Source organism: Mustela nivalis (assembly GCF_964662115.1).
Source record: "Mustela nivalis genome assembly, chromosome: 1".
NCBI lineage: Eukaryota > Metazoa > Chordata > Mammalia > Carnivora > Mustelidae > Mustela > Mustela nivalis.
The window spans coordinates 8,605,868-8,633,850 of record NC_139020.1 but is presented as its reverse complement, the minus strand read 5'-3'; the positions used below and the strand labels follow the sequence as shown (position 1 = coordinate 8,633,850).

The 27,983-nt window shown below is 51.8% G+C and overlaps 1 protein-coding gene across 2 annotated transcripts; it reads left to right on the top strand.

Annotated features, from left to right (window-relative positions):
- The first annotated feature begins 7 nt into the window (after positions 1-7).
- CHAF1B (chromatin assembly factor 1 subunit B) lies at positions 8-17,658 on the top strand. Of its 2 annotated transcripts, none has more exons than XM_082746148.1 (14): positions 8-603; positions 1,332-1,525; positions 1,957-2,089; positions 3,591-3,708; positions 4,336-4,439; positions 6,239-6,335; positions 7,640-7,724; positions 9,386-9,479; positions 11,388-11,457; positions 11,555-11,646; positions 13,549-13,714; positions 14,860-15,234; positions 16,042-16,136; positions 16,878-17,658. In XM_082746148.1, the coding sequence occupies exons 1-14, from the start codon at positions 486-488 to the stop codon at positions 16,967-16,969; spliced, it is 1,833 nt and encodes a 610-aa protein (XP_082602274.1). In that variant the 5' UTR covers positions 8-485; the 3' UTR covers positions 16,970-17,658. The 2 variants fall into 2 exon arrangements, with proteins under 2 accessions (XP_082602274.1, XP_082602275.1); XM_082746149.1 differs by having other exon boundaries at positions 14-603; positions 13,552-13,714.
- Positions 17,659-27,983: the final 10,325 nt, after the last annotated feature.

Here is a 27,983-nt window from a genome sequence, read left to right as displayed (position 1 = left end):
TTCACTAATGCTTGAAGCTCCAGAGACCGGAGAGGAGGCCAGATGCAGGTTACAGCTCTCAAACACTCGCTGTGAAAAAGACCAGTGACAGACGGGGTGCCTTCGGGTGGCCCTCGGAGTTACAGCCTCCCCACCTGTCAACCAGACCCCTCTTTTCCTCTTACTGGACTGTCAGCTCCCTGAGGGCCAGTCAGTGGGAGTTTCTCTCTCCACTGCTCGTCCAGCGCCAGCATAGGGTCCAGCACCTAGGAGATGCTCAAGCAATGTTTGCTACAAGAGTTAAGAAGGGAAGAAAGAATTGAATGAGACGATGAACTCATCTATTCTTCCACCGAGGCGTGGGTCGCGCACGTCATTAGTGAACTGGCGGGAACAGCCGGGGATTTCGAGGACTCAGCACCTCTGGACCCCTCCGCCCGGAGGAGGGGCGGAGCGCCACGCAAATCCCGCCCACACGAAGGCGGACGAACAGAGTCCCACCCGCAATGAGGCGGGGCGTCGCGGGCAGTCCCGCCCCTCGGGAGGCGGGGCCTGCGGCGCGCGGGAAGAAGCGCAAGCGGTGGCGGGAGCCGGCGGAGCGGTGGACTGACCGTGTTCCTGCAGGTACTGCTTCCCCGGCGCTGGCTCCCGCGTCCCCACTGTCTCCCTGCAGGGCGGGACGGAGGCGCAAGGATCTCGCTGAGGGCGGGCCGCGGGGTCCCGGCATAGCCCCGGAATGGCGTGCATTCGGGCGGCCGGTCCCCGCGCCGACCCCGTGCGGCCTCCTCCCGGCCGGGCCTGGTTTCGGCTTCCCGGCCGAGCGCCCCGTCCCTTGCGGCCTGGGAACGGGGGCGGGTCCCCTCTGGCCCCCTGGCCATGGTTCACTCCTTCGGGCGACCCCGTCCTCCTGGTGGCCCCGCCTCTGGGAGGTGGTTATCCCCCCTCCCGCGCGGCCCCCTTTCCCCAATAGGTCCCCTCCCCCAGGCGGCCTCCCCCCGGCGGCCCCTGGCCCCGGGACAGCCGCTCGCCCGAGCTACCCCGGCCCCCGGCTCTCCGGGAGCGCCCCCCAATCCCCACTAAGCGGGGGCGGTCGCGCAGCGGGGCCCGGCCCCTTGATTTCCTCTGCCCGGGTGTTCCATTTTGCTTTTCCGGACACAGCCGTGAAAGAAGCCCAGCGGCCTCGGCTCAGGGAAGCATTTTAGGGGCACTTGCAGGGTGTTTCGAGAGAGGTCAGCATGGACATCCTTTCCCGGTACAGCGTGCATCTTTCAGGAGCAGGACTCCTGGCTCCTGATGAGCGTTCAGGACACCTTGCCTGCTCTGATACTCAGTTCATTACCAACGATTTTCAGCTTTCCTCTGTCTTTGGGAAAAGAGCGGCGCCGGAGGAATTTGTTTTGCTCCTTCAAGACTCAGGAGGATGAAAGTCATTACTTGCGAAATAGCCTGGCACAACAAGGAGCCGGTGTACAGCCTGGACTTCCAGCCCGGCGCGGCGGGCAGGATCCACAGACTGGCGTCGGCGGGCGTGGACACCGCGGTCAGGGTAAACCGGGCGGGGGCGCAGAGACGGGCTGCGGGGGCCGCCTTCTCCAGTCTTTCCTGGAAGACCAGTGTCCGCACACTCAGACTGTTGGGTCATCTAGCCCCGAGACAGAGCTTCTCAGGGCCTTGACTGAACCAGAAAAGTAAAAGAAAGCTTTGCTCCTGGGGAATGTTTCCTACTTTGATCGGCTCCATGCTCCTTATTTTAAAATAAGCCAGTTTCTGTTGGGGAGCAGTTTGCCCTAGAAAGAGGTAGGAGGGAGGGCCTTAGGCAATGGGACTGTTAGTTGGTTTCAGAAAGAAGTTCATTGGATGTATCAAGAGAAAAACCATTTTCTTCCTGATAATTAGCCTAGTCTTGTGTTTAGGAAGCACAGTATGGTAGGTGCTCGTTTGTATGTTTCCCTGAACAAATGTGTTGGTTACTGTCAGATCTGGAAGGTGGCGAAAGGACCCGATGGAAAGGCCATTGTTGAATTTTTGTCCAACCTCACTCGCCATACCAAAGCGGTCAATGTCGTGCGGTTTTCTCCAAATGGGGAAATTTTAGCATCAGGAGGAGACGGTGAGTATGAGTATTATCCTTCAAAATTCCTTAGAAACCAGATAACCTTTGTGTATCATGTTTGTGAGCTCTGAGCTAGGGATGCTTTTCTATTTTAGAGGTCACTTGACCTCTCAATCTGTCATTTAGATAGTTTATATAAAACCTTCTGAGGAGCATGAGGGGATGGGGGATAGCAAGCTTAACCTGAGAAGAATTGGTTGTAAATGCACCCCTCCCCCCAGCGACACCCCCTCACCCTTTTCCATTGGTAGAGACGAGTAGGAAGGCGCTTACCCTTTTACCGCGTTCCAGTGCAGCTGTCCCGGCCTTGTTTGATTGCTGGTTTAGTATCCAAGTGATCACATTCTCTCCCACGTCGCTTATAATTAATTAATTCACTTGGGGGAGTAGTGTCTGAATGGCCCTCTAAATGATGTTTGCTTGGTGAAAGCAGATTGATTCCTATTTTCTGCTTGTACTTAAATAGCGTAAAACTGCTACAAAAAAAGTAAATCTCTTTACCATGCTTTGACACCAGAAGAGTCTAGGAGTTACTAGGAAATATAAAACACATTGTAGGTTTTATTTGCCGAAGGAGCAAAGAGATCGGGTGAAGTTCAGTGCCATGATGTCCAGGGCGTGTGTGCGCAGAGGGAAAGGTGGAAAGTAGGGAGCGCCCCCGGGGGAGGCCGGCAGGCTGTCTGCTGAGAGGTTGCACAGGGCAGCCCTTGTTTTGCCCAGTCCTTTCGCCTCGGAGGCCCAGAAGCCTGCTGTTGGCAGTAGAGAGTGTCCACCTGCCAATGTCAAGGCCGATCTCGCCCTCCGGCTCCCAGAATTCCTCACTTGTGCCCATACTGCCGGCTCAGTGACTGGCACTCAGAGGGAAAGAGTGGTGCTCAGATTTGTGCGGTGAGTTGGGGGCAGAGCTCAGGGAGTCAGAGCACCCAGACAATGGATGACCTCGCGCTGAGGTATCTGATGTGTCTGTATGAGTAGCTAATGTGTCCACTTGTCCCCGCGGGCTAGGCATTGTGTTCTAAGTGTTATTTGCGTATTAACTCATTTAATCCCCGAGACAGCCCTAGGAGGTAGGTATGCTGTTACCCCATTTTGCAGGTGAGGGAACTAAGGAGTCAGGATGCTAAGTCCGCTGAAGCTTACGCAGCTGGGAGCAATTTGCCGATCCTCGCTTGGTGGTTCTTTGTTTTTCCTTATTCGGCCATTCCTAGGCAGTGCCTTAGGATTTGTTAACCTAGTCGGCTGCTTTGCAGTGTTTTCCTGGCCTGGGGACCCTTATGTTGCACATGACGTTGGATAGCTCTGACCTGGTAGGAGTTTGATTTTTGGAGTTTTAGATCAGAAGGCAAACCTGTTTTTCCTATCCAGAGTCTTAGAAGGCGCTCGCGGTGACTGTAGTAGCTATTGAACAACATAAATAGGGTTTAATGTCCTGAAAGCCCCGCACTGAAGGAGCATGCCTGAAGCGTGGCTTGTCTTACGTGAATCGCTCGCTGCACAGATGCTGTCATTCTGCTGTGGAAGGTGAACGACAACAAGGAGCCGGAGCAGCTTGCCTTTCAGGACGAGGATGAGGCTCAGCTGAATAAGGAGAACTGGACTGTCGTGAAAACCCTCCGGTAACCGGGGTGCGGGGGCGCCCACCGGAGTGGTTTACCCAACTGCTCCGAATGCATTTAGCTCACATGCATTTTTTTTTTTTAATTAAAAATTTTTTTTTTCTTAAGTGGGCTCTGTGCCCATCGTGGGGCTTGAACTCACAACTCTGAGATCAAGAGTTTCATGCTTGACTGAGCCGTCAGGTGCCCAGCATTTTGACTTAGAAAGATGATTAAAATGGATCTTTCTTTCTTTCTTACAAGAGGGTTGGCAGGGAGAGGGCAGAGGAAGAGCGAATTTCAAGCAGGCTCCACAACGGCTGTGGAGCCAGCGCGGAGCCCCATCTCACAACCCTGAGATCGTGACCTAAGCCCAAACCAAGAGTTGGACGCTTCACTGACTGGGTCACTCAGCCTCCCCCCCCACATGGGCTTTATTTCTGCTCTAAAATATTCATTAGTCAGACTGAACCAGTTACAAAGCTGTAACTACCCCTGAAGATAGCAGACCCTAGCTGCAGCTGATCTAGTTCCAGTGGAGATTTCTAAAATCCTAATGCATGGTCTGTGAGTGTGCCTGTAAGTTTTTGATGGTCTTTCTCTCATTGAGATTTGCCTTTTCCCTTCCTTTTCCTCTTTGGACTCCAGGGGCCACTTAGAAGATGTGTACGATATCTGCTGGGCAGCCGACGGGAATTTGATGGCTTCTGCCTCTGTGGATAACACGGCCATCATATGGGACGTCGGTAAAGGTAGCGGATGCGTTTCTGTTATTGTCAGGGGGAGGAATCTTGTAAGTGGCTAAAAGGTCTAATCTGCTTTATCTGTTTTTATTATTATTATTTTTAAAAGATTTTATTTGAGAGAGAGAAGGCATGGGGGCAGAGGCAGACAGAGAAGCAGACTCCCTGCTGAGCTGTGAGTCCAGTGTAGGGTTCGATCCCAGGACGCCAGGATCGAGATCTGAGCCCAAGGCAGACGCTTAACCGACTGAGCCACCCTGGCGCCCATAACCTGCTTGATCTTAAAGGCATGAGTAGAGTTTCTGAGTGAACTAAAATGGGTGGCTGGCTCAGCAGGATGGGTGCCTGTGTCATGGACCCAACTTAGTTTCAGAGTCCCTGTCCAAGTGTAGGAGGCCTGGCTGTGGTGCCAGAGCGAGGTCTGTCCCACACGCGTGGGGTTTTGGACATGTTGGGGGCAGGGCTCACCTACGTGGAACTCAGGGTCTTGGGCAGTGTAGCCCGTCGTCGCCATCGATGGGCACTGAAGGCGCCATGTTGGGAAGGGTAGGACCAGGTGTCTGTCTGAGAGCGAGGACGGCCGAGGACACCTCGCTCATTTATGGAACCTGTTCTCTAGTTGGGGAGGTGGTAGACGTGTGAGAAGTTACAAAATTGGCCAAAAGTGAGTTGCCAGAAGCCAGTTAGTGCCTAACACATGACCGTTTTTGCCTTCGGCAGACGGTTACTCAAACTTGATGTTTCCTTGCTGCCTCGTACTGTGCTCCCGGCTGGTGCTCCCACAGCCGCGAGCACTGGGAGGGAGTCAGGCTGGAGAAGGCGCCCCCTGGGCCTCTGTCTGTTGGAGACCCTGCCTGCCAGACAGACCCCTCTGTCTTGCCCCACCTCTGTCATGTTCCTACTCAGTCCCCGACCTCGGCCACATGGATGGCCAGTGTCCCCGTCGTCTTCTCTTCTCACCAGGCCATTGATGAGGATAATTTCAGCTCTGTGTGGACAGTCCGCCCAGCAACCCCCTGAAGCCACTTGTAATGACCTTGGACATGTTTTTGTTTTTGCTTTGAATGGCCAGGGTTTGTGCCTTCCTCCTCCTTTTATCCGGGTAGCCCCTGCGCTCTGCTGGTTTAATCTTTCCACAGAGTCCCTTTCCCATCCCTGCTTTTTGCTCGGGCCCTCGCCTCCGGCCTGCTGTCCCCTCCTAACCAGGGTACAGCCAGTGTTCTCTGTGAACCTCGGTTTCGTCTTTATCGTGCACGTTACTTCCCAGCTGAGCGTTCTCTCGGCCGCATCTTGAATTCGCAGAACCTTTTCTTTCCTTGCCCGCAAGGGTTGCAGTCACATACCTCCTGTCCTCCCTGTGTTGCCATCTTGGCCAGGCACATGACCCTGTAGCATTCTCCCTTACTTATTAATAGCTCCATGTGCCTAAGCGGCCCTCCCCTCCCGCCGTGGATCTGCTCACAGTAGCTGCTCCTTCAGGAGCCGCCCCCTTGTCGTGCCCGACCCGGACAGCTGAACTTGGCTTGTCCCCTTCTTGACCCTTGCTGCTGCCCCGGCTGCTGTCCCTCTGTGTCCCATGCGGCCCGTCAGTGGGTGTGTCTCTCCCCCAACGCTGCGGGCTCCTTGGGAGTGTGGGCCGTGTGAGGTCCTCTTTGTCTCCCCAGAGGCGACACAGCGCGGGGGGCGGAGGTCGTCCGGAACCACCCGTGGGATGATGGAGTGGGATGAAGGGCGTTGTGCTTAAACTGTAGTTGACTCCGCTTGTGCGCGAGTACGTTTCCGTAATGCTGTTGTGTGCCTTTATGCAGGACAAAAGATCTCCATCTTTAATGAACATAAAAGTTACGTCCAAGGGGTAACCTGGGACCCCTTGGGTCAGTATGTTGCTACCCTGAGCTGTGACAGGTACGTTCATGTTTGGCAAGTTGTCTTCTTTGTTGACTTAAATTTTCCGCAGTGTTTTCATCCCCACTTACTCAATAATAAGGCAGAGTCAAGGTTTGCTTCATCCATCCATGTTCTTGATTTCTTATAAAGTATTTGGTTTTAATGTTATTCTTAAACCATAACCAGACATTGGAAACTAATTAGGGTCAGTGCCTTATAGATAGTGCTTAGTAACTCTTTATCGAATGGGTGAATGAATGCATAGAGAGCTTTGAATTACATATGAATTTCATGGGCAACTTTTAAAGAAAAAGTGTTTTATGTAAATATGATATGCAAGAAGGGGTACCTAATGATGGGGTGCAACGTTTCTTCTTTTCTTTTTTTAAGATTTTCTCTTTAAGTAATCTCTACACCCACCACAGGTCTCAAACTCACAGTCCCCAAGATCAAGTCATGTGCTCCACCGACTGAGCCAGCCAGACACCCCTGTTTCATTTTCTGATTATAGTTTACTGCAGTGATTTTAATGACTCCACTTAAATTAATGGAAACATAGAATATTTTGTCTTTTTTGAAAGGAGGTTTTGTTGCTATGTTTACTGGTGTCCTGCATTTAGTTGTGTTCTTGGACCAAAGAACATCCGAGGTGCTGGATATATTACTCCTTGGTCAAGATAGCCCTTTTGAGTTTTTATCCAACTACTTTTATTTGTTTTATTTATTTTCTATTTTTTAATTAACATATAGTCTATTATTAGCCCCAGGGGTACAGGTACCCAACTACTTTTAATCATAACACCTTTGATTCCAGATGGCCCAGCAATGTGGAAGAGTTAGGAGAGGCCAGGAAAAGGAAACACTTTGATATTGTATGCGCATTTATTTTCTGATCTTGGTGTTTTATTCATTATGGGAATAATATGGATTAGCAACAACCAAATTTATATGCTGGTGTTTCCCTCACTCGTGCAAATCCCTGAGGGCAAGACCGTTTGAAACAAATGTCACTGTAGTCCCACAAATCGCTACTGGGCCGAGTGTCCGGAGCCTGAAGGGGCCAGGCCTAAAGTACGTCTTACTTGACCACGTTGAAACATTCGATAAAAAAAGTTATGACCTAGTTCCTACTGCATTCATGACCGGCCTCAGGGGGTTCGCTTCCGCCACAGTGAGTTAATGTGGAACAGTGTGACTGGTGCTGTAAGTGGTCTTGCAGACTGACGTTGTTTAACTGGCCTTCAGTTTTGACACTGGATCGCTTCTATGCCAAACACGTCCTTCGCTAGAAGAGATCAGTCAGAATCTTCTTCTTTCTTCAGGATCCTGAGGGTATACAGCACCCAGAAGAAACGTGTGGCTTTTAATGTCTCAAAAATGCTGTCTGGAATAGGGGCGGAAGGCGAGGTACAATCTGTTCGTCCTACCTGAGCGGGGCTTCAGTTGAGGTGGGGGGTCCCGAGCAACTCCGCGTTTTACGGCTAAACCACTGGTCTCGGGCCCCCGACGCTTGAACTGCCTTGTACTTTCTCGGATCTGGTCAAGGCACAGTTAGGCCACTGGGCTGGACTGCATGGAACTGGGGACATCCGGGGGCCGGGGGAGAGCTGCTGATGATCGACAGAGGTGTTCAACCCTGGCTCAGTGTGGAGTCATCTGGAAGCATTAAGAAATAATGGGTGCCCGTCCCCTTCCCCCAGATGTGATTCGCTTGGCTTGAGGTTGGCAGGGCCCCTATGGGACTCTGAGGTGTAGTGAGGGTCAAGAACTCTTGACCTAGGGGGACCCTGCACTATGCACTATGCAGCAGGAAGGCAGGGGTGTCAAGTGTCTGTCCGGTAGGGGGCGCCATATGCCGTCCTGGCCGGTATGGAGAGAGTGTTGCTGGGAGACAGTGGTCCAGTGTTGCTGGGGGACAGTGGTCCTGTGAGCCAGTGGTCCTGGAGGAATAAGACTACCGACGCAGGCACTTCAGGCAAAAGGGAGGAGGTTGGTCACTGGAACAAAACAGGGACGTGGTATGAATCCTGTCCTCAGGCGGCCGACCAAGGCCGGATGGGCCATGACTGGTGACACAGCAGAGCTCCCCTACAGTGAGGAGGGACATGCTGGGTCTTTGGGTCCTGGAGACCCAAACGCTTAGTGTTTATCAAGTGTCAGTGAGTCCGAGCGAAAACCGACCCACAGGTGTTCGAGACACATTCGGAAAGATAGGTTACCAGTGTAGCGGCTGGCGATTGTCTCCATACGAAGTGTTCATTAAGTTGGAAATTCTGAGTGGGCACACACAGAGAACAGAGGGCCCCTGGTTGTCGTCTTGCATTCCTCCCTCCCCCGTCTCATTCTCCAAACCACTGCTGACCGTGTGCTGTGTTCTCAGAGAGGCTTTTAAAACAACAACTGTAGAGCTGCACGCATGCGCGTGCGCATGCACGCACGCTCATATACACACATGTAGACCCATGTACACACACAGATTTCCTTTATTTTTTAAGATTTTATTTATTTGAGGGGGTAGGGGCAGACAGAGGGGGGAAGCAGGCTCCCTGCTGAACAGAGAGCCCCACGCAGGATTCGATCCCAGGACTCTGAGATCGTGACCTGAGCTGAAGGCAGATACTTAACCGGCTGAGCCATCCAGGCGCCCCGACACACACAGCATTCCTTAATGCAAATGCGTGGTTAGTGTTCACGAGACCCTTGCAGTTTGTTTTTTTATTTTTTTAAGATTTATTTATTTTAGAGAGAGAGAGAGTGGGGGTGGGGGCAGAGGGAGAGAATCTCAAACAGACTTGCTGCTCACTGCGGAGCCTGATGATGGGGCTCGATCCCCGACCCCTGAGATCATGATTTGAGCCAAAATCAAAAGTTGGACACTTAACTGACTGAGCCACCCAGGGGCCCCTACTCCTGTAGTCTTGAGTGGTTATTTGATTTGTAATATATTTCATCCTTTATTATGTGACTAATAAATGATACTATATAAAATTAAGAAAAAGAAAAACCACCTGATAAGCCTTTTTTGTGAATGTAAGACTTGGATTAGTGTTTCAACTTGTGTGCCACAGGCGAGAAGTTACCGGATGTTTCATGATGACAGCATGAAGTCATTCTTTCGTCGACTGAGTTTTACTCCTGATGGATCTCTGCTCCTCACACCAGGTGGGTTTCACAAGCTTTTTTTTGGTTTGTTTTTAAAGATTTTATTTAGCTATTTAGAGAGAGCATGAGTGGGGGAAAGGGCAGAGGGAGAGAGAGAATCCCAAGCAGACTCTGCCTTGAGTATGGAGCCTGTCACAGGCTCAATGTCGTGATCCTGAGATCATCACCTGAACCAAAGTCAAGAGTCGGACACTTAACCGACTGAGCCACAGGTGCCCCAAGAACAGTTTTAGAAGTATGAAAAATAATAGTACTTGAGCAGGTGTTTGCCTGAGTGAAGTCCCGCATCGGGCTCCCTGCTCAGCGGGAAGCCTGCTTCTCCCTCTCCCACTCCCCCTGCTTGTGTTCCCTCTCCCTGTGTCTCTCTCTGTCAATTAAATAAAATCTTAAAAGAAATAAAATAAAAGGTGAACATGTAGGAGAACATCCTAGGAATCGGGACGGTTTTGATGGCACTTGGACTGGGCAACCTTTGTACAGCAAAGACCCTGTAAGCAAATCAGTCGACAAATAACAGAACTGGAAAATTCTGTTTACAGTCAGGAAAGAGCTTATGTACATCACATACAGTGGCTCTTTCAAATTGAGAAAAAAGAAAAACCCAAAAGAAAGAAAATGAGTGAAAGCTACAAAAAGGCAGATTTATGCATTCAGCATACACGGGATAATGTTCAGACGCTCAGTGACAGAAAAACAGAAATTAAAGTGACACACAGCTAGGTATCTCTTTATTATTTTCACACTAGAAAAAAGTGAAAATACCTGCTGCTAATGGGCAAGCAGAACGTGGGTATGGCTGGTGGGACTGTGAATGGTCACAGCCCTTTCAGGAAACAGTCTGGTCACTGTCACATGCGTGTCCTCGTCAGCCCGTCTGCCCGTCGTCTTAGCCTCAGTCTGTAAGAACTGAAACCTAGTAGGACAGAGTCTATTTTCGACCGTGTCTATTGTTTCTATCTCTGGACCAACTGTCCTGATTAACGAGACGGGTGAATGAGCTACGGTGGTGAATGTCGGGCAGCTAGTAAAAAGGTGCCTGACCCCGGGTTAGTGCTGGCGAGTGGTCGGCGGAGCAGAGCAGCGGCAGGTTAGGAGGAGACAAGACCCCGATTCTGTGAGCTGCGCTGAAAACCCCAGCGGGGACGAGAAAGACAGTTGAGTCGTAACTGGTGGTCGTGGTTGCGCGAGCGTGGAGGGAAGGCGGCAAAGCTCCACGGCTGGTTCGGATGGGCTGGGCGGGGAGGGCGGGACCAGCGCCGGCAGGGCCTCTGCCCGCACCGTGGGGATGGAGTGGTCGCAGGCGAGAGGTCTTGTGTGGGGTATCAAGAAAGAGGTGTCCAAGGGCAGCTGTGGTCAGCGGTCCTCGCTGCCTGGGGCTGGCCTTGTCTTAAGGACATCCTGGGGTGCGTGTGGAAGAGCTCCGGCGTGGGCTGTCCCCAGAGCAAGGTCAGCTGCTGCAGGGGCCGAGGCTGTAGCAGAGGCCTGGGTCCCCCCGCTGCCTCCTGGCCCCCCCCGGCAGGTGGGAAGGAGCAGAGCAGACACAGGCCGCCAGGCTCAAACCCGGGGACAGAGCTGGGGGGATCTCGAGAGAGCGCTTCTCCGGGAGGAAGTGGCCGGTCTCCCTGCCGGACATCTTCATAGCCAGGGGCCCCTGCTCTGCTCTTCCTGCCCAGGCCTGAAGCCGCCCTGGCTGGGTGGGCCGCTCGCGGAAGGGGACAGGCGGGTAGAGCCTGGAGTAAGCGCCGAGCCCAGACTGGGACTGTTCGTATTTGTCCTCAGTCACAGAAGCATTGTCCGGGGCAGACAGCTTAGCTGGGGCAAATATTTCACAAGCCAGGGATGGATGCTCCCGAGTTCTGTGCTTCGGTCTTATAAAACCTCGCCTCTTCTCCCTCCCTGCTTCCCCAGCTGGATGTGTGGAGTCCGGCGAAAACGTAACAAATACGACTTATGTTTTCTCCAGGAAAAATCTTAAAAGGTATGTAGTTGAAGATATTGTTGACCTGTTGACCCTTTCTTTTTGCTCTTGGCGAGTAACGGTGCCCTTTCTAAAAAGGTCATGACCCACTTTCCAGGCCTATCGCGCATCTTCCGTGTCCTGGCAAAGCGACGCTTGCTGTCCGCTGCTGTCCCGTCTACTTTGAGCTGAGGCCCGTGGCGGAACAAGGTATGCTAGAGGCACAGCGGTAGTGTTACGGGTCGTGATTTTTTTTTTCTTAAAGATTTTATTTATTTATTTGACAGCGAGGAGGGAACACAAGCAGCGGGAGTGGGAGAGGGAGAAGCAGGCTTCCCGTTGAACAGGGAGCCCAATGCGGGGCTCGATCCCAGGACCCTGGGATCATGACCTGAGCTGAAGGCAGACGCTTAACGACTGAGCCACGCAGGTGCCCTGTGATTTATTTGGCTTTATCTTGTGGGGAAACGTACGTGGGTTTGATTCAGTCTGGTTACTGGGAGGACTGGAGCAAAGCCCAGTGTTCTCAGAATGTGTGTCTGTTTTTTGCATCGTCCCAAATACACTTTCTTCACTTAAACATTAAAGGAAGAAGAGTACTCGTATTTTTCTGCTGAAGCAGTCGAATGTCATTCATCCATTTCCTATGCAGTGAAATTATGTTTGAACTGGATTTTTGTGTTTTTTTTTTTTAAGTTTTTTTCCCCTCCATGTACACATAGAAATCTTGTTCGTGGCTTTAACCAGTCAGATCACAATGGGCCTTGGTGGGGTTATCTGCAGGTTTCTCATGCTGGGGGTTCCTTGAGCTCTTAGATCTTTGGGTTTATAGTTTTCACCAAGTTTGAGGAATTTCAACCACGTTTTTCTGTCCTGCCCTGTCCTCTCCACTGGGTCCATCTACACATGTGTTAGGTCAGACTGCCTGGGGGTCAGGCTGCCTGTTTTTCTCCCTCTCGGCGTCACTGTTTTCTGTGTCACAAACCCCACGTCTCCACTTAGCGTGCTCCATCTTTCCTCTTGCTTCTCGAACACGCAGAATACGGTGTCCGTAGTGACTCTAGTGACTCTCAGTGTCTTTGCGTACAGAGGATCGGCCTTGATTTCCCCCTTCGTTATGGGTCATATATTTTCTTCTTTGCGGGCCTGGTAATTCTCTATTAGACGCCAGACATCGTGAACTGTACCTTCGTGGATGCCGGATGTATTTTTACAAATATTCTTGAGCTTTATTCTGGGATGCGGTGAAGTTACTTGGAAACATTGAGTTACTTCTCTTCGTTAGACCAGACCCCAGTGGCCTTTGGTCTACAGCTAATTGCCCCACGACTGGCCTGACGTGTGCTCACCCGAGCCCCATGAGCTAGGTTTTCCACCCTGGCTGGAGGGGGCTCCGGCAATGGCTTTCCTGTGGTTCTTGCTCGGTCCTGGGGTGGTTTCCTCAGATGCTCACGCCCATCCGCGCTTGGCTGGAGACCGAGAAGGCCCCTTCGAGCTCCGGCCGCCCAGGTCTCCCGCTCCCAGCTCCCACCTGTCAGCTCAGGCTGGCTGCTGTGGGCTGCTTCTCTCTACCTTTTCTGGGACCAGCAGCTCCAGGTGGTAAACTGAGGCAGATGGAGGCCTTCCTCTTCACTTCCCGTCCCTCAGGGGTCAGTGTCCTTCAGTGCCTGGCGGTTGAGGTCTGGAAGGCGGTCATGTGGTATAATCTGCCTGGTGTTGGTTGCTCCAGGTTGGGGGGTAAATCAGGTCCCTGTTCCCCCCGGCCAGAAGCGGCTGTTTTTAACTCTTCAATTCTTGATGTGAATGCGTGTAACCAACTGAAGGACCATTCACAGAATGTTTCTTGGTGACCCTTATTTTTCCTTCTCCAAAAGCGGGCCCTCAGCCTGCCCTGTTTCATTCCCACATCTGGTCCTGGCCTTTTGAACCTCCTTTGGGGCCCCCGACTCTCGGGTCAGGACACGGTGTCCTCGCCGGTTCCTGTGTGGTTCTCTTCAGACCCGGGCTTCAGTGAAATGGCGCTGTTAATGTCCCTGGAGAGAGGGCTTTGGAGGAATGCATTTGCATTTGCTCCTTGTTTCCTGTCCTTTGTCCCCAACCCCCCACCCCCAGCAGACGGACCCTCGCAGGAGCCGGGCGTGGAGCTGGTGCGCCTGCCTTACCGCTTGGTGTTCGCTGTGGCTTCGGAGGACTCAGTGCTCCTGTACGACACCCAGCAGCCCTTCCCATTCGGCTACGTGTCTAACATACATTATCACACCCTGAGTGACGTGTCCTGGTGAGTGGCCGGCGGGGAGGGGGTGTGCAGTGTGGTGCCCTGGAGTGGACCCTGGGGTCGGGAGCATTTCAGCACTAGAGCTGGCTTTTTGGGCCCATATTTACCAATTTCTTCTTTTTAAGATTTTATTTATTTGAAGGGCACCTGGGGTGGCTCAGATAGTTAAGTATCAGCCTTTGGCTCAGGTCATGATCTCGGGGTTCTGGGATTGAGTCCCCATTCCTGGCTCAGTGGGGAGTCTGCTTCTCCCTCTCCCTCTGCTGCTCCCCCTGCTTGCTCTGTCTCTCTCTCAAATAGCATCTTTAAAAATAAAAACTTAAAATTAAGATTTGAGGGAGAGATTGTGTGCATGCACAAGCAGACGGGAAAGAGAGAGAGAATCGCCAGCAGGTTCCCAGCTGAGCACAGAGCCCAATACAGGGCGTGATCCCAGGACCCCGATATCATGCCCTGAGCTGAAACCAAGAGTTAACTGACTCTTAGTTAGTTAACTTAGTTAATTGGCTAAGCCACACAGGCGCCCCTACCAATACCTTTTAAAAGGAATTAACATTAAAAGGAAAGCCATTTCTACTTTGCTATAATATCATTTCCTAGTGTAACAGTAACATCTGAATGAAGCCATTCCGATGCGTTGGGGGTTCCTCTAATTCTCAGACTGAGGGGAGGCCCCGAGGGGCCCCTGGTTGTTGGGGACTTGCCAGGCCCTCCTGGCAGGAAGCCTGCACCTGCGAGCTCCTGTCCCCCAGAACCGTGGTTATCCGTGCTGTCACTCTGCCTTCCGCTGAGGTCGTCTGCGCCCCCAGGTTCCCTGGTTTACCCCACCACCTGCTCATGCCGGCTCCGCCAGGCCTGCTTGCTCTTTATAACCTTTTTCCTTCTTTTCCTTCTTCGGTGGGGGTGGAGAAAGTTCCCTGCACCTTCCTTTGGGTGATTCTGGTGACAGTCCTGAGGTGTCGCAGTGCCTGAGAACGTTGAGCGGGGCAGGAGGGCAGGGTGGGTGTGAGGCGCACACAAACCCTCTCCTTTCACACGAAGCCTGTGAGTCCGTGAACTTGCATTTTCTAGTGATGAAAGAGAGCCTTGAGAGGGGCGCCTGGACTTTGGTACAGTTTCTAACCTTTTCTCCTGTTCGGGCAACCAAGGTCCAGTGACGGGGCCTTCCTGGCCATCTCCTCCACGGATGGCTACTGCTCCTTCGTGACGTTTGAGAAGGATGAACTGGGAATACCTTTGAAAGAGAAGCCGGTTCTAAGCGTGAGAACTCCCGACACAGCAAAGAAATCGAAAAGCCAGGGGTCTTCGCCAGGACCCAGGCTGGCCGAGGGGACCCCCACGGGCAGAATCCAAGACCCCAGCAGTCCCGGCACACCCCCGCCTCAGGCGAGACCATCTCCAGCCCCGGCCGTGCCTTCGGAGGAGAAGAAGGGCCTGCAGCCCAGCACTCAAAACCCGAGAGCGCCCCTGTCCCGGAGGGTCACTGTGAACACGCTGCAGGCCTGGAGTAAGACGACACCCCGGTAAGAGCTTCTGGCGGGGGACCAACTTGTCATGGCGGCCGAAAAACAAAATAGAAACCAGAAGGCCCCAGCCTCGAAATGGGGACATCCCGTAAGGGCTTCCGATGTGGCCAGAGAGACTTCAGAACCGACCTGAGTGCCGCCCCCCTGCTTCCAGACCTCTGTCGTGTCCCCATTCCCACCTGTGAGGGGCTGCCCAGAGCCAGGTGCGCGACACACGGGCCGATTTGGCCGCAGCCCACTGCCCAGTTTTGGAACTTTCCCTAGTAGAAACCATGTCCGCTGGCCTTCCATACGCCGTGTGCATGGGTGTTCGTCATACCACTGGAGTGGGACAAAATCACAGGTTCTGAGACTTTTATTTTATTTTTTTAAAAAGATTTCATTTATTTATTTATTTATTTGACAGGCAGAGATCACAAGTAGGCAGAGAGGCAGGCAGAGAGAGGGAGAAGCAGGCTCCCTGGTGAGCAGAGAGCCCGATGCGGGGCTTGATCCCAGGACCCTGAGACCTTGACCTGAGCCAAAGGCAGAGGCTTAACCCACTGAGCCACCCAGGCGCCTCAGGTTCTGAGACTTTTAGATGACAGTTACGGTTGGACTGTTGTCAATGTGATGATTGAACTTAGGAACGGAACACAGTCCTTAGTTACTCAATACATGGGCACATCAGCTTTTAGTGCCTTGTGTCATCTGGTCAGCTGGAAGTTTTAAATGTTTCCTTCAGGTAGTTTTGAGGTTTGTTGTCACAAATGATTCCTAGGACACTAATGAGCCTTGTGTCCCTTTACTGTGTTTTTAATCAAGGAGGATAAACTTAATACCCTTAAAGACAGATACTCCACCGCATTCTGCACCAGCCAGTGTCATTTCCAGCCCTTCCACAGAGGACATTCAGTCAGGTGAGTGTTACTGTGACTGGTTTAATATAATTAAAGATCGAATACCTTCTTTTGTTCTCTTGGAAATGAACCACGTAGTTTAAGTCCTGAGAAAGCGGAGATGCCTCTTACCAGACCCGTCGTTCAGATGCCCTGGCCACCTTGTCACACTCAGCAGGGTGCCCCCCTTCCCACGCAGCCACTCCCGGGAAATGAGTAGATGGAGGGTTTGGGGGGCGCTAACCTGCTGGGCTGGAGAATTCTTTGGTGTGGGGTCGTCCTCTGACTGTAGGCAGGCGGCACCCCTGGATGCCTGTACCCAGCCCCCTCCAACCCCCACCAACTTGGGACGTTCGTAAAGGTCACCAGACACTGCTCGCTGTTCCCTGAGAGGCGAGGTTGCCTCCCACTGAGAACCACTGGATCCTTCTCTTATATCCATATAGGCCCTTGCCAGGCAGTTCAGTTCTTGTCCGGGCACAAAATTTATTTTGTAAACATCACTTTTTTTCCCCCTAAGATTTAGTTATTTGAGAGAGAGCGCGAGCAAGTGTGTGGGGAGGGGCAGAGGGAGAGGGACCCTAAAGCAGACCCCGCCCTGAATGCGGGGCTCGAGCTCAGGGCCCTGGGCTCGCAGCCTGAACTGAAACCACGAGTCAGACGCTTGACCGACTGCGCCACCCGGGGGCTCTGTCCACATCAGCTCGTCATTTTAAACAAACGTTCACTTACTTGTCAACTTGTTGTTTGTTAACATTCCAGAGATGCCCGGAGACCCTCAGGGCAGCCCTCCGGACCTCAAGCGACCTCGACTTGGTGAGCGCGAAGGAAGTCCCCAGGGTCTGGACCCTTGATGAGACCTGCCTGGTGCTTGAGGCCTGCCAGGTCCGGGGGCCCCGTGTGCACAGCGCGGGTGGCCGGACTGGAGACATCGGACACCCGCGGCATTAGGCGGAGCCTGACGGACACGCGGGAACTGACTCGTGTAACAGCAGGTACACAGAGACCAGTTTTCCTGCAGAACTGTTTGCTCTTGTATTCAAGATACATTTTTACCTCGGCATTGGGAACATTTTAATAGACTAAATCCTCTTTTTGATAAGTTTCTGAAGCTGGAACAGTTCACGTTATCTAGCGTGAAACCGTGAATCCTCCCTTGAAAATATGTGAAAGATGAGACAGGACGCGGGCGGACTCCTCCTGACGCCGGAATGAGAAAGAGAAAGGTGTTTGAGAGGGTTTATTCCGTCGAGCTGACCTTCTGTGTAGTCGATTTCTCGGAGGGAGTTTGCTAGTTTGCTTGCTGATTCTCGAGGTGGACTCGTTCTGGAAAGTTAGGAAGTGAGAATCAAGTAGGGAAACTGGGTCAGAGCTGGGATTCCGTGACCATCAGAAGGAACCTGGTTGCTGTTCAAGCATATTTATTTCCTTGCCTTTTTTTCCCTTAGGGAGAGAACTGAGATTTCACTTTAGCTACAGCTTGGTATCCAAATAGATTGACTTTTCACATGGACTTTTCAGAGTAAAAGAACTTAGCAGTTTATGCCTCTGCCTTTGCTCCTTTGCTTTCCCCACCCGGGGGCCGTGGGTGCGTTCTCCCTTTCTGCGGGGAGTAAACCAGGGTTGTGGGCTGGGGGTGGGGGGCGCAGGGCTAGGGGGCGTGCAGGAGGCGCTGCCGATGTATCTCATGGTCAAAATCTCAGAACGACAGACATGCCAAAACGCCCATCATTTTGGCGGAATGGCCACCGTGAGTCGTGTAGGTGGGGCTCCCCGACCCCAGATTCCTTTCCAGTCCGGGAGAGCTTGCAGGGAGCACCCACATCAGGTCTGACGGGAAGTGGCTGAGGAGCGGATCAATGTGGCCCCTTTGAACTCAGATCAGCAGCAGCAAAGGAAAGAATTGGAAAAAGGATCAATCTGGTGCTTAATCCATAACCTAGTTAAGCAGAGAAAGAGCTTGCCTCCCTTTCACGGGTACTCCCTGCACGGGGGTGGCCTAACAGGACAGGGGCACCGTCAGTGGTTTTGAAAGCCCCAGGTCATTCGGGGCCGCAGCCAAGACTGGGAAATCCTAAGGGAAAAGCTCTCCCCGGGTCTGGTCTCTTCTGGTTAAACCGTTTCCACCGACAGCTTTCTCTTGCTTATTCTCTGCGTCATCGCTAATGGGTAGACTGAGACGTTCATGGGTGGGAGGTGCCCTCAGCTCTTCAGAGAAGAAAGATGTTACCTTTCCTGCGGCCGGAGTGAGGGGTTCTGTGGTCACCGATCCGTGGGCAGAGGCATGATCGTGGGTCCTGCGTTCTCGATGCCTGAACCTGCTTTCCTGGCCACGCTCCGGACTTGGCTGCACGTCTGTCTCTTGTGCAGCAACCATGGGGGGAGCAAGGGCACCTTCAGCCCGAAGAGTGCATGTCTGGGCAGAACTAGTCTGTCAGCGGTCACTGAATATCAATTCCAGAATCATCCATAAAAGCTGTTGGATCCGTGTCCCGAGCCAAAACGGTCTGCTTTCAGCCGAGCACTTACTGGGGACCCTTCTGCAACAGGAGCCCGGGGGGAGGGTCCGGCGGGGTCCCTTCACACAATGTCACCATGAGCACGGCTCCCCAGCAGGGGGTGTGCCACCCGATGGGGTGCCTGTTCCTTGTGGCCCACAGCGGCGACCCAGCCCACACCCTCGTGTCCGAAGCCACCTCAAGCGGGCTGTCCACCAGGGCAAAGAGACAAAGAGAGAACAAGCGCTGTCACCAGGGACAGAGCGGTTGTCCCATCCAGTCCCCTTACTCGTTTTCGTCCCTCGCCGGGAGCACTCCCACCTGCGGGTTCACAGTGCTCAGGACCCTTCTGAGCAAAACAGCTGTCAGCGTCCACTTTAGCAAGTAGGTCCCGAGCCCTCGGCTCTGGTGGGGAGAGGACACCGGCCGAGCCTTCGCACCTGGGGCTTGAGAGCCGGCAAGTTCCCCTTGTCACCCTACTGTGGTTCAGCGCGTGGCCTGCCACCTGCTGTGCGCACACATCTCAGGGAGGCAGGCCTCGGACGATGACTTCACCAAAAGCAGTTTCTTGACGGCTTACAAGCTTTCACTTTGCCCACTGTGGCAGGGACCAGGGTGAAGAGAAGGCAGGACAACAGAGATGAGAAATCAAACAGGGTAAACAGGGTCTCATGGTGTCCCACATGTGGAAGGAACAGGTCCCTGCACTCCCACACGAGCTCTGGGGGCTGCCAGGGGTCACTGTGCCCCGCTGTCCCCTCGAAGGCTCTCCCAGCCATGCGGCCCCAACCCCTCCAGGGTGGTGGTCCCAGTCCTCGGAGCAGGCTTGGCCAGAGTGGCCCTGGACGTTGGTTTCAGCCCCGGGTGGCTTGTCCTAGAGGAGCGTGGCTCAGCAGATTGGGGCGGGAGCGGGTGAAGAACGTAGCGTGAGGCTCCATGTCTCCGTCCGTCCGATCATTCTAGAAATGTTTATCCAACACCCGGGTACCAGAGCACACATTAGGGAACAAGAGAGAACCCTCCTCCTGGAGCTTATGTTCTGGCTGGAGGAGACCAGCAATGAAACGGGTCAGCCGTGTTAGGACTATGGGAAGAGGGAGAGGCAGGCGTTGGGAGGGCTGGGTGCGGGCGCTTGCCACGTGCGGCAGGACCGGCCCCTCTGCGGGGGGAGCACCAAGCGGGTCAGGCGTCCCAGCTCTCCCAGGAGCAAGATCACCGCATCTCAGGGACAGGCTGGGTGCTTCGGGCTCCCCTGCACGCAGGCTCCTCCTGAGCGATGGGGACATGGCTCGGGTGGCCCAGCTCTGGTCCATGAGGACCACTGCCCCGTCGTCATTGGGGTCGGGAAGGCGCCTGCCACATTCCAGTGGCCACGAAAGCTTCCTCAGTCGTAACTCGGTCTCTTCCTTCAGCTCAAAGCCAGAGGCATACCTCACACAGCCTTGTCTCCCACGTCCTGCTTTTAAGCAAATCCTGGAAGGTTTCGACCTCTGAGTTGTCAGAGGCGGTGGCCGCAGAAGGCATTTCCTTCAGCTCGGCCTCTGCACCCGAAGTCTTGCCTTCCTCAGCACAAACGAGCAGCTCGCAGAACAAAGTACTCTAACTTGGGTCCCCACAGTAATCCCTGTTTATTCCCTTGCATTTTAGCTCAGAGACTGCCCCGTCCAAAGCTGTGGTAACAGGTGCTTAGCGGTTGTGTGGGGTTCAGGACCTGGCCTCGTTTCTTAATGCCCCAGGTGACTTGATGTCTCCTTCTGTCACTGCGCGTTAGCTGGGAAAGGCATTCCAAGGGTAACAACAAGAATTTGGAACATCTTGGGGTCTCCCCGCTCTGGGTCAGTGCCCCTGGCAGGTCCCTGGAGAAACGCGTGCCTGGGAGAAGGCGGTGCTGTCACCAGTCCCCCTAGACATTCTTTCCCGCACAGGTGCCTCTTCTGTCCCTGTCCCCACCTACCCGCCAAGGACAAGGAGCACCTCTCCTTCCTGTCCCTGTGCCAGGTCACCTGTGGGGCTTTACAGACAAAACAAAACCCACTCAAATCTAGGCTCTGTCTGGAATTGGCTTCCATGGGTGGGAAGACACCCAGCAAGGCACCCCTACATTTTTTTTTTTTTTTTGAAGATTTTATTTATTTACCTAACACAGAGAGAGATCACAAGTAGGCAGAGAGCTAGGCAGAGAGAGAGGCGGGGGGAAGCAGGCTCCCTGCTGAGCAGAGAGCCCGATGTGGGCTCGATCTCAGGACCCTGAGATCATAACCCAAGCCGAAGGCAGAGGCTTAACCCACTGAGCCACCCACGTGCCCCTAAAAGCTGTCTGAGAGATTCAACAGCCAGTCTGCCTGAGAAGTCCCCCTCAGAGGGCTGTGAGATCTGCAAGACACACGGGGAAGGGCAGTTAAATTCTTCGAACTTATTGATCATATAAAGAAATGACATGTTCAGCTACTCAAGAGGAGGCTGAAGCTTGAAGAAACGAGCAGATGCTGTGTTACTGAAGCCGCCCCCAAGCTAGCCACCCACAGTGGCTACCAGCCTGGTTTTGAGCTGGGCTTCAGGAATTTGGGTTCCTAATGAATGAGTACCCGAATAGGCCACTGGGGGGCGATATTGCTAGCCTTCACTCCACTGTCACATTTTTAGTCCCATTGTTATGGAAGTAGTATATTATCTATTTTATTTTTTTCCATCTTGGTTACTTTCTGTATAATTATGTGCTATTTTGTTGTTCCCAAAAGTTCTATAAATCCACGTCGTCTCCTGAATAGGAGCCCTCTGTGAGAACTTCACATTAAAAAATAGCTAAATATTTAAAAGGTGTTTAGGTTAAATGTAGTCAAAGGTACAATGAGTTTGAAGAAGCTAACCTTAAAAGGTTCTTTTCAAAAATTTTTAAGCCAAAAAAAAATTGTCTTGGTGACATTTCTATACATTAGCAACAAACATATTATCCACTGTGCCTTATAAATATACAAGGACATAGGCACACAGAGTGGTTGCAGTATTTTGAGATGGAAAACAAGACTGGAGACCCTCTAAGTGTCTATCAACAGGAGATCCATTAATTGCAGGGCGACCGTATGGTGGCAGGTGATGGAGCTCCGAGCCGCAGCTGTGTGGTCTGCTGTGGGGAAGGTTCAAGGGCAAGAGCAAGGAACAGGGGAAGCCTGGAGTGTGTAGATATCCTCCTCTTGCCTGTGAGGCACCAGGGAACAGAACAGAACAGGGTTGTGCAGCACCGTGCTGTGATAGGAGGGTGTATGGCTCCTGGACCTTAGCATCAGAACAGGGGGTTGGGGGGACTAGCAGGCCATTCAAGGCCCTTCCAGTTTTAGATCACGGCCAGCATGTAATATTAATATGAGGCCTCGGGTCACATGCTGGTGTGCATGGAAAACCAGGGAGGATGTTGTCCTTGATGGTGGCGGGGAACTTAGGCCAAGAAGCTGATGATTGTGGGGGGATGGTGTGAAGTGGGGTGTCGCGGCGGGAGAGTCACCAGGGAGGTGGGAAGGGCTTTGGAGTTGGAAAGGGTGGGGTTTTAATTCTGCCGCAGATGCTAGGTTGCTCTGACTGAGCATCCTGCATCCCTTCCTAGGCCTCAGTCTCCCCATTTGTAAAATACGGGTCTGCTTCATTTGGTGGTTGAAAGGACTGAGTGAGGTACAGACCTTCCTCTTCAGCTGAGCGCTCCACCTTCTCGTGGGAGAAATTCTGTGATTCTGTGATTCCTGGGGAGGTATTTGACCACTGTTTAGCTTTCTCCAGTGACACCAAACCAAGAGCACTATATATAAAATATATAAATTTATAAATATATATATAATACATATATATAAAATACATAAGTATACTTATGTATAAATACATATAAATATAATATGTCTATTAGATATAAATATTAATTAATTATCAAGAATTGGTTCACTGCTTGATGGAGGCTGGCAAGTCCAAAATCCACAGGGTAGGCTGAGAGCTTGGAGAGCCGGGGAAGGTGATGCTACAGCTCCATTTCAAAGGCCCTCAGGTAGAGACCTAGGGGAACTGATGGTGCAGATGAGACCGGGAGGCACTTTGCTGCAGAATTCCTGTGTGCTTGGGGAGACTGGTCTTTTTGTGCTTTTCAAGTCGTCAACTGATTGGACAAGGCCCACCCCCATTATGGAGGGCAATCTGTTCACTGAAAGTTTACTGATTTCAGTGTTAATTTCATCCAAAAGCACCTTACAAATTGACACATAAAATTAATCATCCCAAGCACCTGAAGCCAAACTTGGGCATTGAGAACACAGGTGTCCTGGCAAACTGACCAACAACTGCACTCTGAACAGCAGTGAGTCTAGATCCCTAATCCATGGCTAATCTGATCTACTAGACATTTCGTAGGAAGCCCACCCTCTACCAGAACATCCTAATCTATAGAATGAGAACACACAGTACTCTGAGGACCTCTAAGAGAGCAATTCGGGAACTGCCAAAGCAGCACCAAAGGGCTTTCCTGTGGGCAGGAACGACCACGGTCACCTGTGAGTTCATGTGTTGCGGCTGAACCCAGCAGAACGCAGGTTCTCAATCATAGCGTTTCAAGGTCCCGGGTTCTAGGGGCAGCCAGCTCGGGCTTGAATCCTGGCTCTGCCACTTGCTGTGTGGCCAAGGATTGGTTGCTTAACCTTTCTGAGCCTTGTCTTCTCATTTGTAATATGAGAGGACAGCCCCTGTCTGAAGGACTTGCAGTGTGGGTTAAATGAGAGACCATGGGTGGGATGCATGGTGCAGGGTCCCCCGCACAGTGAGCCTCAAAACACATCAGCCATTACTCTTCCATTCCCCTCACCAGTGAACAAGACCCGATAGGGGTATGGATCCAAAACCAAAGCTTTGGGGCCCCTCCTAGTTGACCTTCGAGATGCCAGAAGCTATAAAATTAACAGCTCAAATAGCTTTCTTGATAACTGGATACTTTGTCATGGGAAGTACTTGTCAACAGAACTCACACTAAACTGAGGAGGGAGTTCGCCTTCCGGGATGGAGGGCTTCAAACTGATCACCAAGAAAGGAGCACCTGCCCTGAAGGACAGCCTGGGTCCTGGGTGCTGTGGGGCGAAGGAGATGAACTCATTCTTGAGCTATAGTCATTGCTCCCCAGGACATGGGCTTTAGGGATACCTGCTAAGGAAGGCCAAGCCAAGCTGAAGTGGCTGATGGCCAGAGGAGTCAACCTTGGACCAGCCATATGAGCTGTGAATGAGCCTGTGCCAGCTGTAGGAGCTTCAAATGACAAAATCATTCACTTCTTGCAGGCTAACAAGGCTCCTACCTGTGACACTGTTTCTAGAGCTATGACAAGATGCTGAGCGAGGTATGCACATGCTCTCTCTCTCTCTCTCTCTCACACACGCGCATGCGCGCCTTTGCCAACAAGCACTTAAGACAGCTAGAAGTTTCTTGCTAGACACATCTCCAAAGGCAAGAGAAACAAAAGCAAAAATGAATTACAGGGACTTCATCAAGATAAAAAAGCTTTTGCACATCAAAGAACACAGTCAACAAAACTAAAAGGCAGCCTATGGAATGGGAAAAGATATTTGCAAATGACATATTAGATAAAGGGCTAGTCTCCAAAATCTATAAATAAAAAAATAAAAAAATCCAGTCAAGAAATAAGCAGAAGACACGAACAGATATTTCTCCAAAGAAGACATATAAATGGTAAACAGACACATGAAAAAAAGAAGTGTTCACCATCACTTGGCATCAGGGAAATATAAATCAAAACTACCACGAGGTATGATCTCACATCAGTCGGAACAGCGAAAATTAACAACTCAGGAAACAACAGATGTGGTGAGGATGTGGAGAAGGGGAGACCCTCTTAAATGGTTCGTGGGAATGCAAACTGGTGCAGCCACTCTGGAAAACAGTATGGAAGTACCTCAAGTTAAAAATAGAGCTACTCTACGACTTAGCAATTATACTACTAAGATACAAACATAGTGATTCAAAGGAGGCACATGCAGCCCAGTGTTTATAGCAGCAACGTCTACAATATCCAAACTGTGGAAAGAGCCCAGATGCCCACGGACAGACGAATGGATCAAGAAGGTGTAGTATATATGTGATGGAATATTACTCAGCCATCAAAAAGAATGAAATGTTGCCATTCGCATTGATGTAGATGGAACATGAGAGTATTATGCTAAGAAAAATAAGTCAGTCCGAGAAAGACAAATACTGTATAATTTCACTCTTTGTAGAATTTAAGAAACAAAACAGATGAACATAGGGGAAGGGAAGGAGAAATAAAAAATAAGATGAAAGTAGGGAGGCAAACCATGTATGATGCTGAACTCTAGGAAACAAATCGCGGGTTGGTGGAGGGAAGGTGGGTGCGGGTGGGGTTACGGGGTATTAGGCATTAGGGAGGGCACGGGTTACAATGAGCACTGGGTGTTGTATGCAACTGATGAAGCACTAAATTCTACCCCCGAAACTAATAATACAGTCTATGTTAACTGAATTGAATTTAAACAATTAAAAATAAAACCGCCAAACACCAAACTCTCCTACTAGGTCTAGGCGGTGTGCAGAAACAGGCAGAGAGGGCAAGACCCTTGCTCAGGGCTTGAAAGCACAGCTAGTAACTGGTGAGTAGCCATTTGGCTCTCAAGTTTATGCCTGGAGCCACTGACTACGCTGTCAGGATTCTATCTTTACATAAAGATGTGGCCACATGGGGCGCCTGGGTGGCTCAGTGGGTTAAGCTGCTGCCTTTGGCTCAGGTCATGATCTCAGGGTCCTGGGATCGAGCCCCGCATCGGGCTCTCTGCTCAGCAGGGAGCCTGCTTCCCTCTCTCTCTCTTTCTCTGCCTGCCTCTCTGCCTACTTGTGATCTCTGTCTGTCAAATAAATAAATAAAATCTTAAAAAAAAAAAAAAAGAATGTGGCCACATACTATTGCCAGAACCTGGGTTATTTGGGCAAAGAAGAAACTCCAGGAGGTCAAGGGCGGTTCATCCATCAACACTGGCTTCCCTTTCACTAGTAAAAGAATGAAAGTCTCTCCCCCTGGCAAGCCAGTCCGTCTGGCGGGCTCGGCTCCCAGCTTAGCTTTTCTGAGCCTCAGCTGTGTAAGGTCAGTGGACCAGGGTCATGGCTAACCCATGGGGACGATGCAGACAGCCCAGGAGAGGCACCTAAAGGAGAAAGGAGGGCGAGGGATGTGTGGCCGAGCTCTAAAGTGCACGAAAGATTTCTTGGCTTGACCTTGGTTCCTGCCCCATGGAGGGGGTCTCAGGGGGCAGCAGTGGAGAGAAACAGGGTCGGAGTAAAGGGAAGGAAGACGTTTCCCGAGTGTGTTCACCTAGGCTGACGCGAGGGATGCTAGTGAGGCAAGAGTTGAAATACGAGGGAGGGTGGGATGTGCATTGCAGCGGTGGTGGTGGTGGGGGCCCCTGCAGGGGCTCTGAGGCGGGAAGCCCCGACCCACTTGGGGAGTAGACAGACAGACAGACGCTCATGTGGCTGGCGCTTTGTGGGCCAGTGTGGGTAGATCGTATGCGAAGGGGAGCGTGGAAAGGAGTCTAGATGCATTCGTAGTGCAGAGGGGCTGCTTTACAGGGACTTGTCCCCCGTGTTCCAGGACCAGCCCTCTGCATGCCACATGGAGAACGGATTGGGGAGGAAGCTGCAGTCAGGAGACTACTGCAGGCATCGGAAGTGGGCCTGGACCAGAACGCTGGCACGGGGGGAGCAAAGGGGCAAGCCCACTTGAACAGGTTGGAGGTAAATCAAGAGGCTCGAAAGGAAGATATTTCTAGTTTTAGATAGGCAAGTCCTGGGATCGTAATCTATGGCATTGTGACTACAGTTCACAGCACTGTATTGTCTATTTCAAAGTTACTAAGAGAGCACTTCTTAAAAGTTCTCATCACAAGAAAAAAGCATTTGCAACTATGTGTGATGATGGATGTTAATGAAACTTATTGTGGTAATCATTCCATGCTAGGTGCCTATATTAGATCCTTATGTTTTATACCTGTAAGTAATAAAGTATTTGGTGGTGGCAGGGGCGACTACAGTGACTCCGTCTCTAATTACTATAGATAGTGAGGATAGAAATTCTAGAAGTCCATTGCTGGGGAGCCTCAGGGATTTGAGTTTCAGAGCTGGAAGCAGCCAGTCTGGTAGGCTTGCTCCTAGCTGCCCAATTTCCCTTTCCCTTTCCCTTTCCTGCAGAAGGAGGGACTGAGGCCTGGGAAGGGTAGGTGCCTATACGAAGGGTAGATGCCAAATTTTGCTTCCGGAAAATAGAGCCCCAGGTCCAGGCTTTTTACCATCAACCCCAGTTCTGCTTATGTAATTCACCCTCTGCCTCATGCAGGGACACCGTGCATTGCTGCTTCATCTCACTCACCCTCAGCTTGAATGCTTCCAGCACTGGGGAGCTCACCACTCTGTGGGAAGTCTGCCCCATTTCCACTTAGCCAAGCTGGATCACTCTCCCATCTATGGCCTCAGCCCCAGCTCTGGTTATGTTCTGTGAGCCACAGAGTATAGCCCATTCCCTCTTCCCAGAATTTCAGAATTTCCACCTGCCCATTTGGAGCCTTCTTTTCCAGGCTACACATACTTCCTGCACAGCAGGACCTCCCAAGCTGTAAGTTGCCAAACCACCCTGCTGCCCGGGCGTTGGAAGCTGCTGCTGCAGCGGAGGTAAAGACAGCTTCAGAGAGCAGCCTGGCTCCAGTGACAAAACCGGGTCTGTCTGGTATGGGCTCCAGCTGGGAGTCACCCACGATCCTTATTTCAAGGCCAGCACCTTGGCTTAATCGGGAGCTCCAGTTTCCTGGCTGATGAAGCAGATGGAAGAAACACGAGCTGGCCAGCTAGAGGTCTGTGCAAAATGCAAGACCAGGCTGAGTGAGAGTCACCTCCATGCCTCTCATGTGTCCGGGTCCACACTTGGCATTTGCCTTGGTCTTCTGGTGGCTTTCTTGTGCTTATCTCATCAGTATGGTGGGAAACCGTGCAACCAGTTTTATTTTCTGATGCAATGTGGGGTCGTCATATTGTACTTAACTAAATGAGATCATTGAAAACAGAGCGTGGGTTGAGACACTCCCAAACACTTTGGTGTCCCTGGACGTTTCCTTTTGGTCTGTCTCCAGGGCTCCGCTCCGGTGATGCTGGAGGAGTTAGGATTGGTCCTTCTTCACACATCTGCATCAGAACTTAGCGCTGGTGGAATGTCACGTGGAGGACCTGGGGTGAGCTCTGTGGAGCCCAGAGTGTTCTGTGGAGGGTCTTGAACATAGTGGGTGTCAGGTGGGAGACCGAACTTACCACCCAGCCCGCTGCCTGGTTTGGCCAA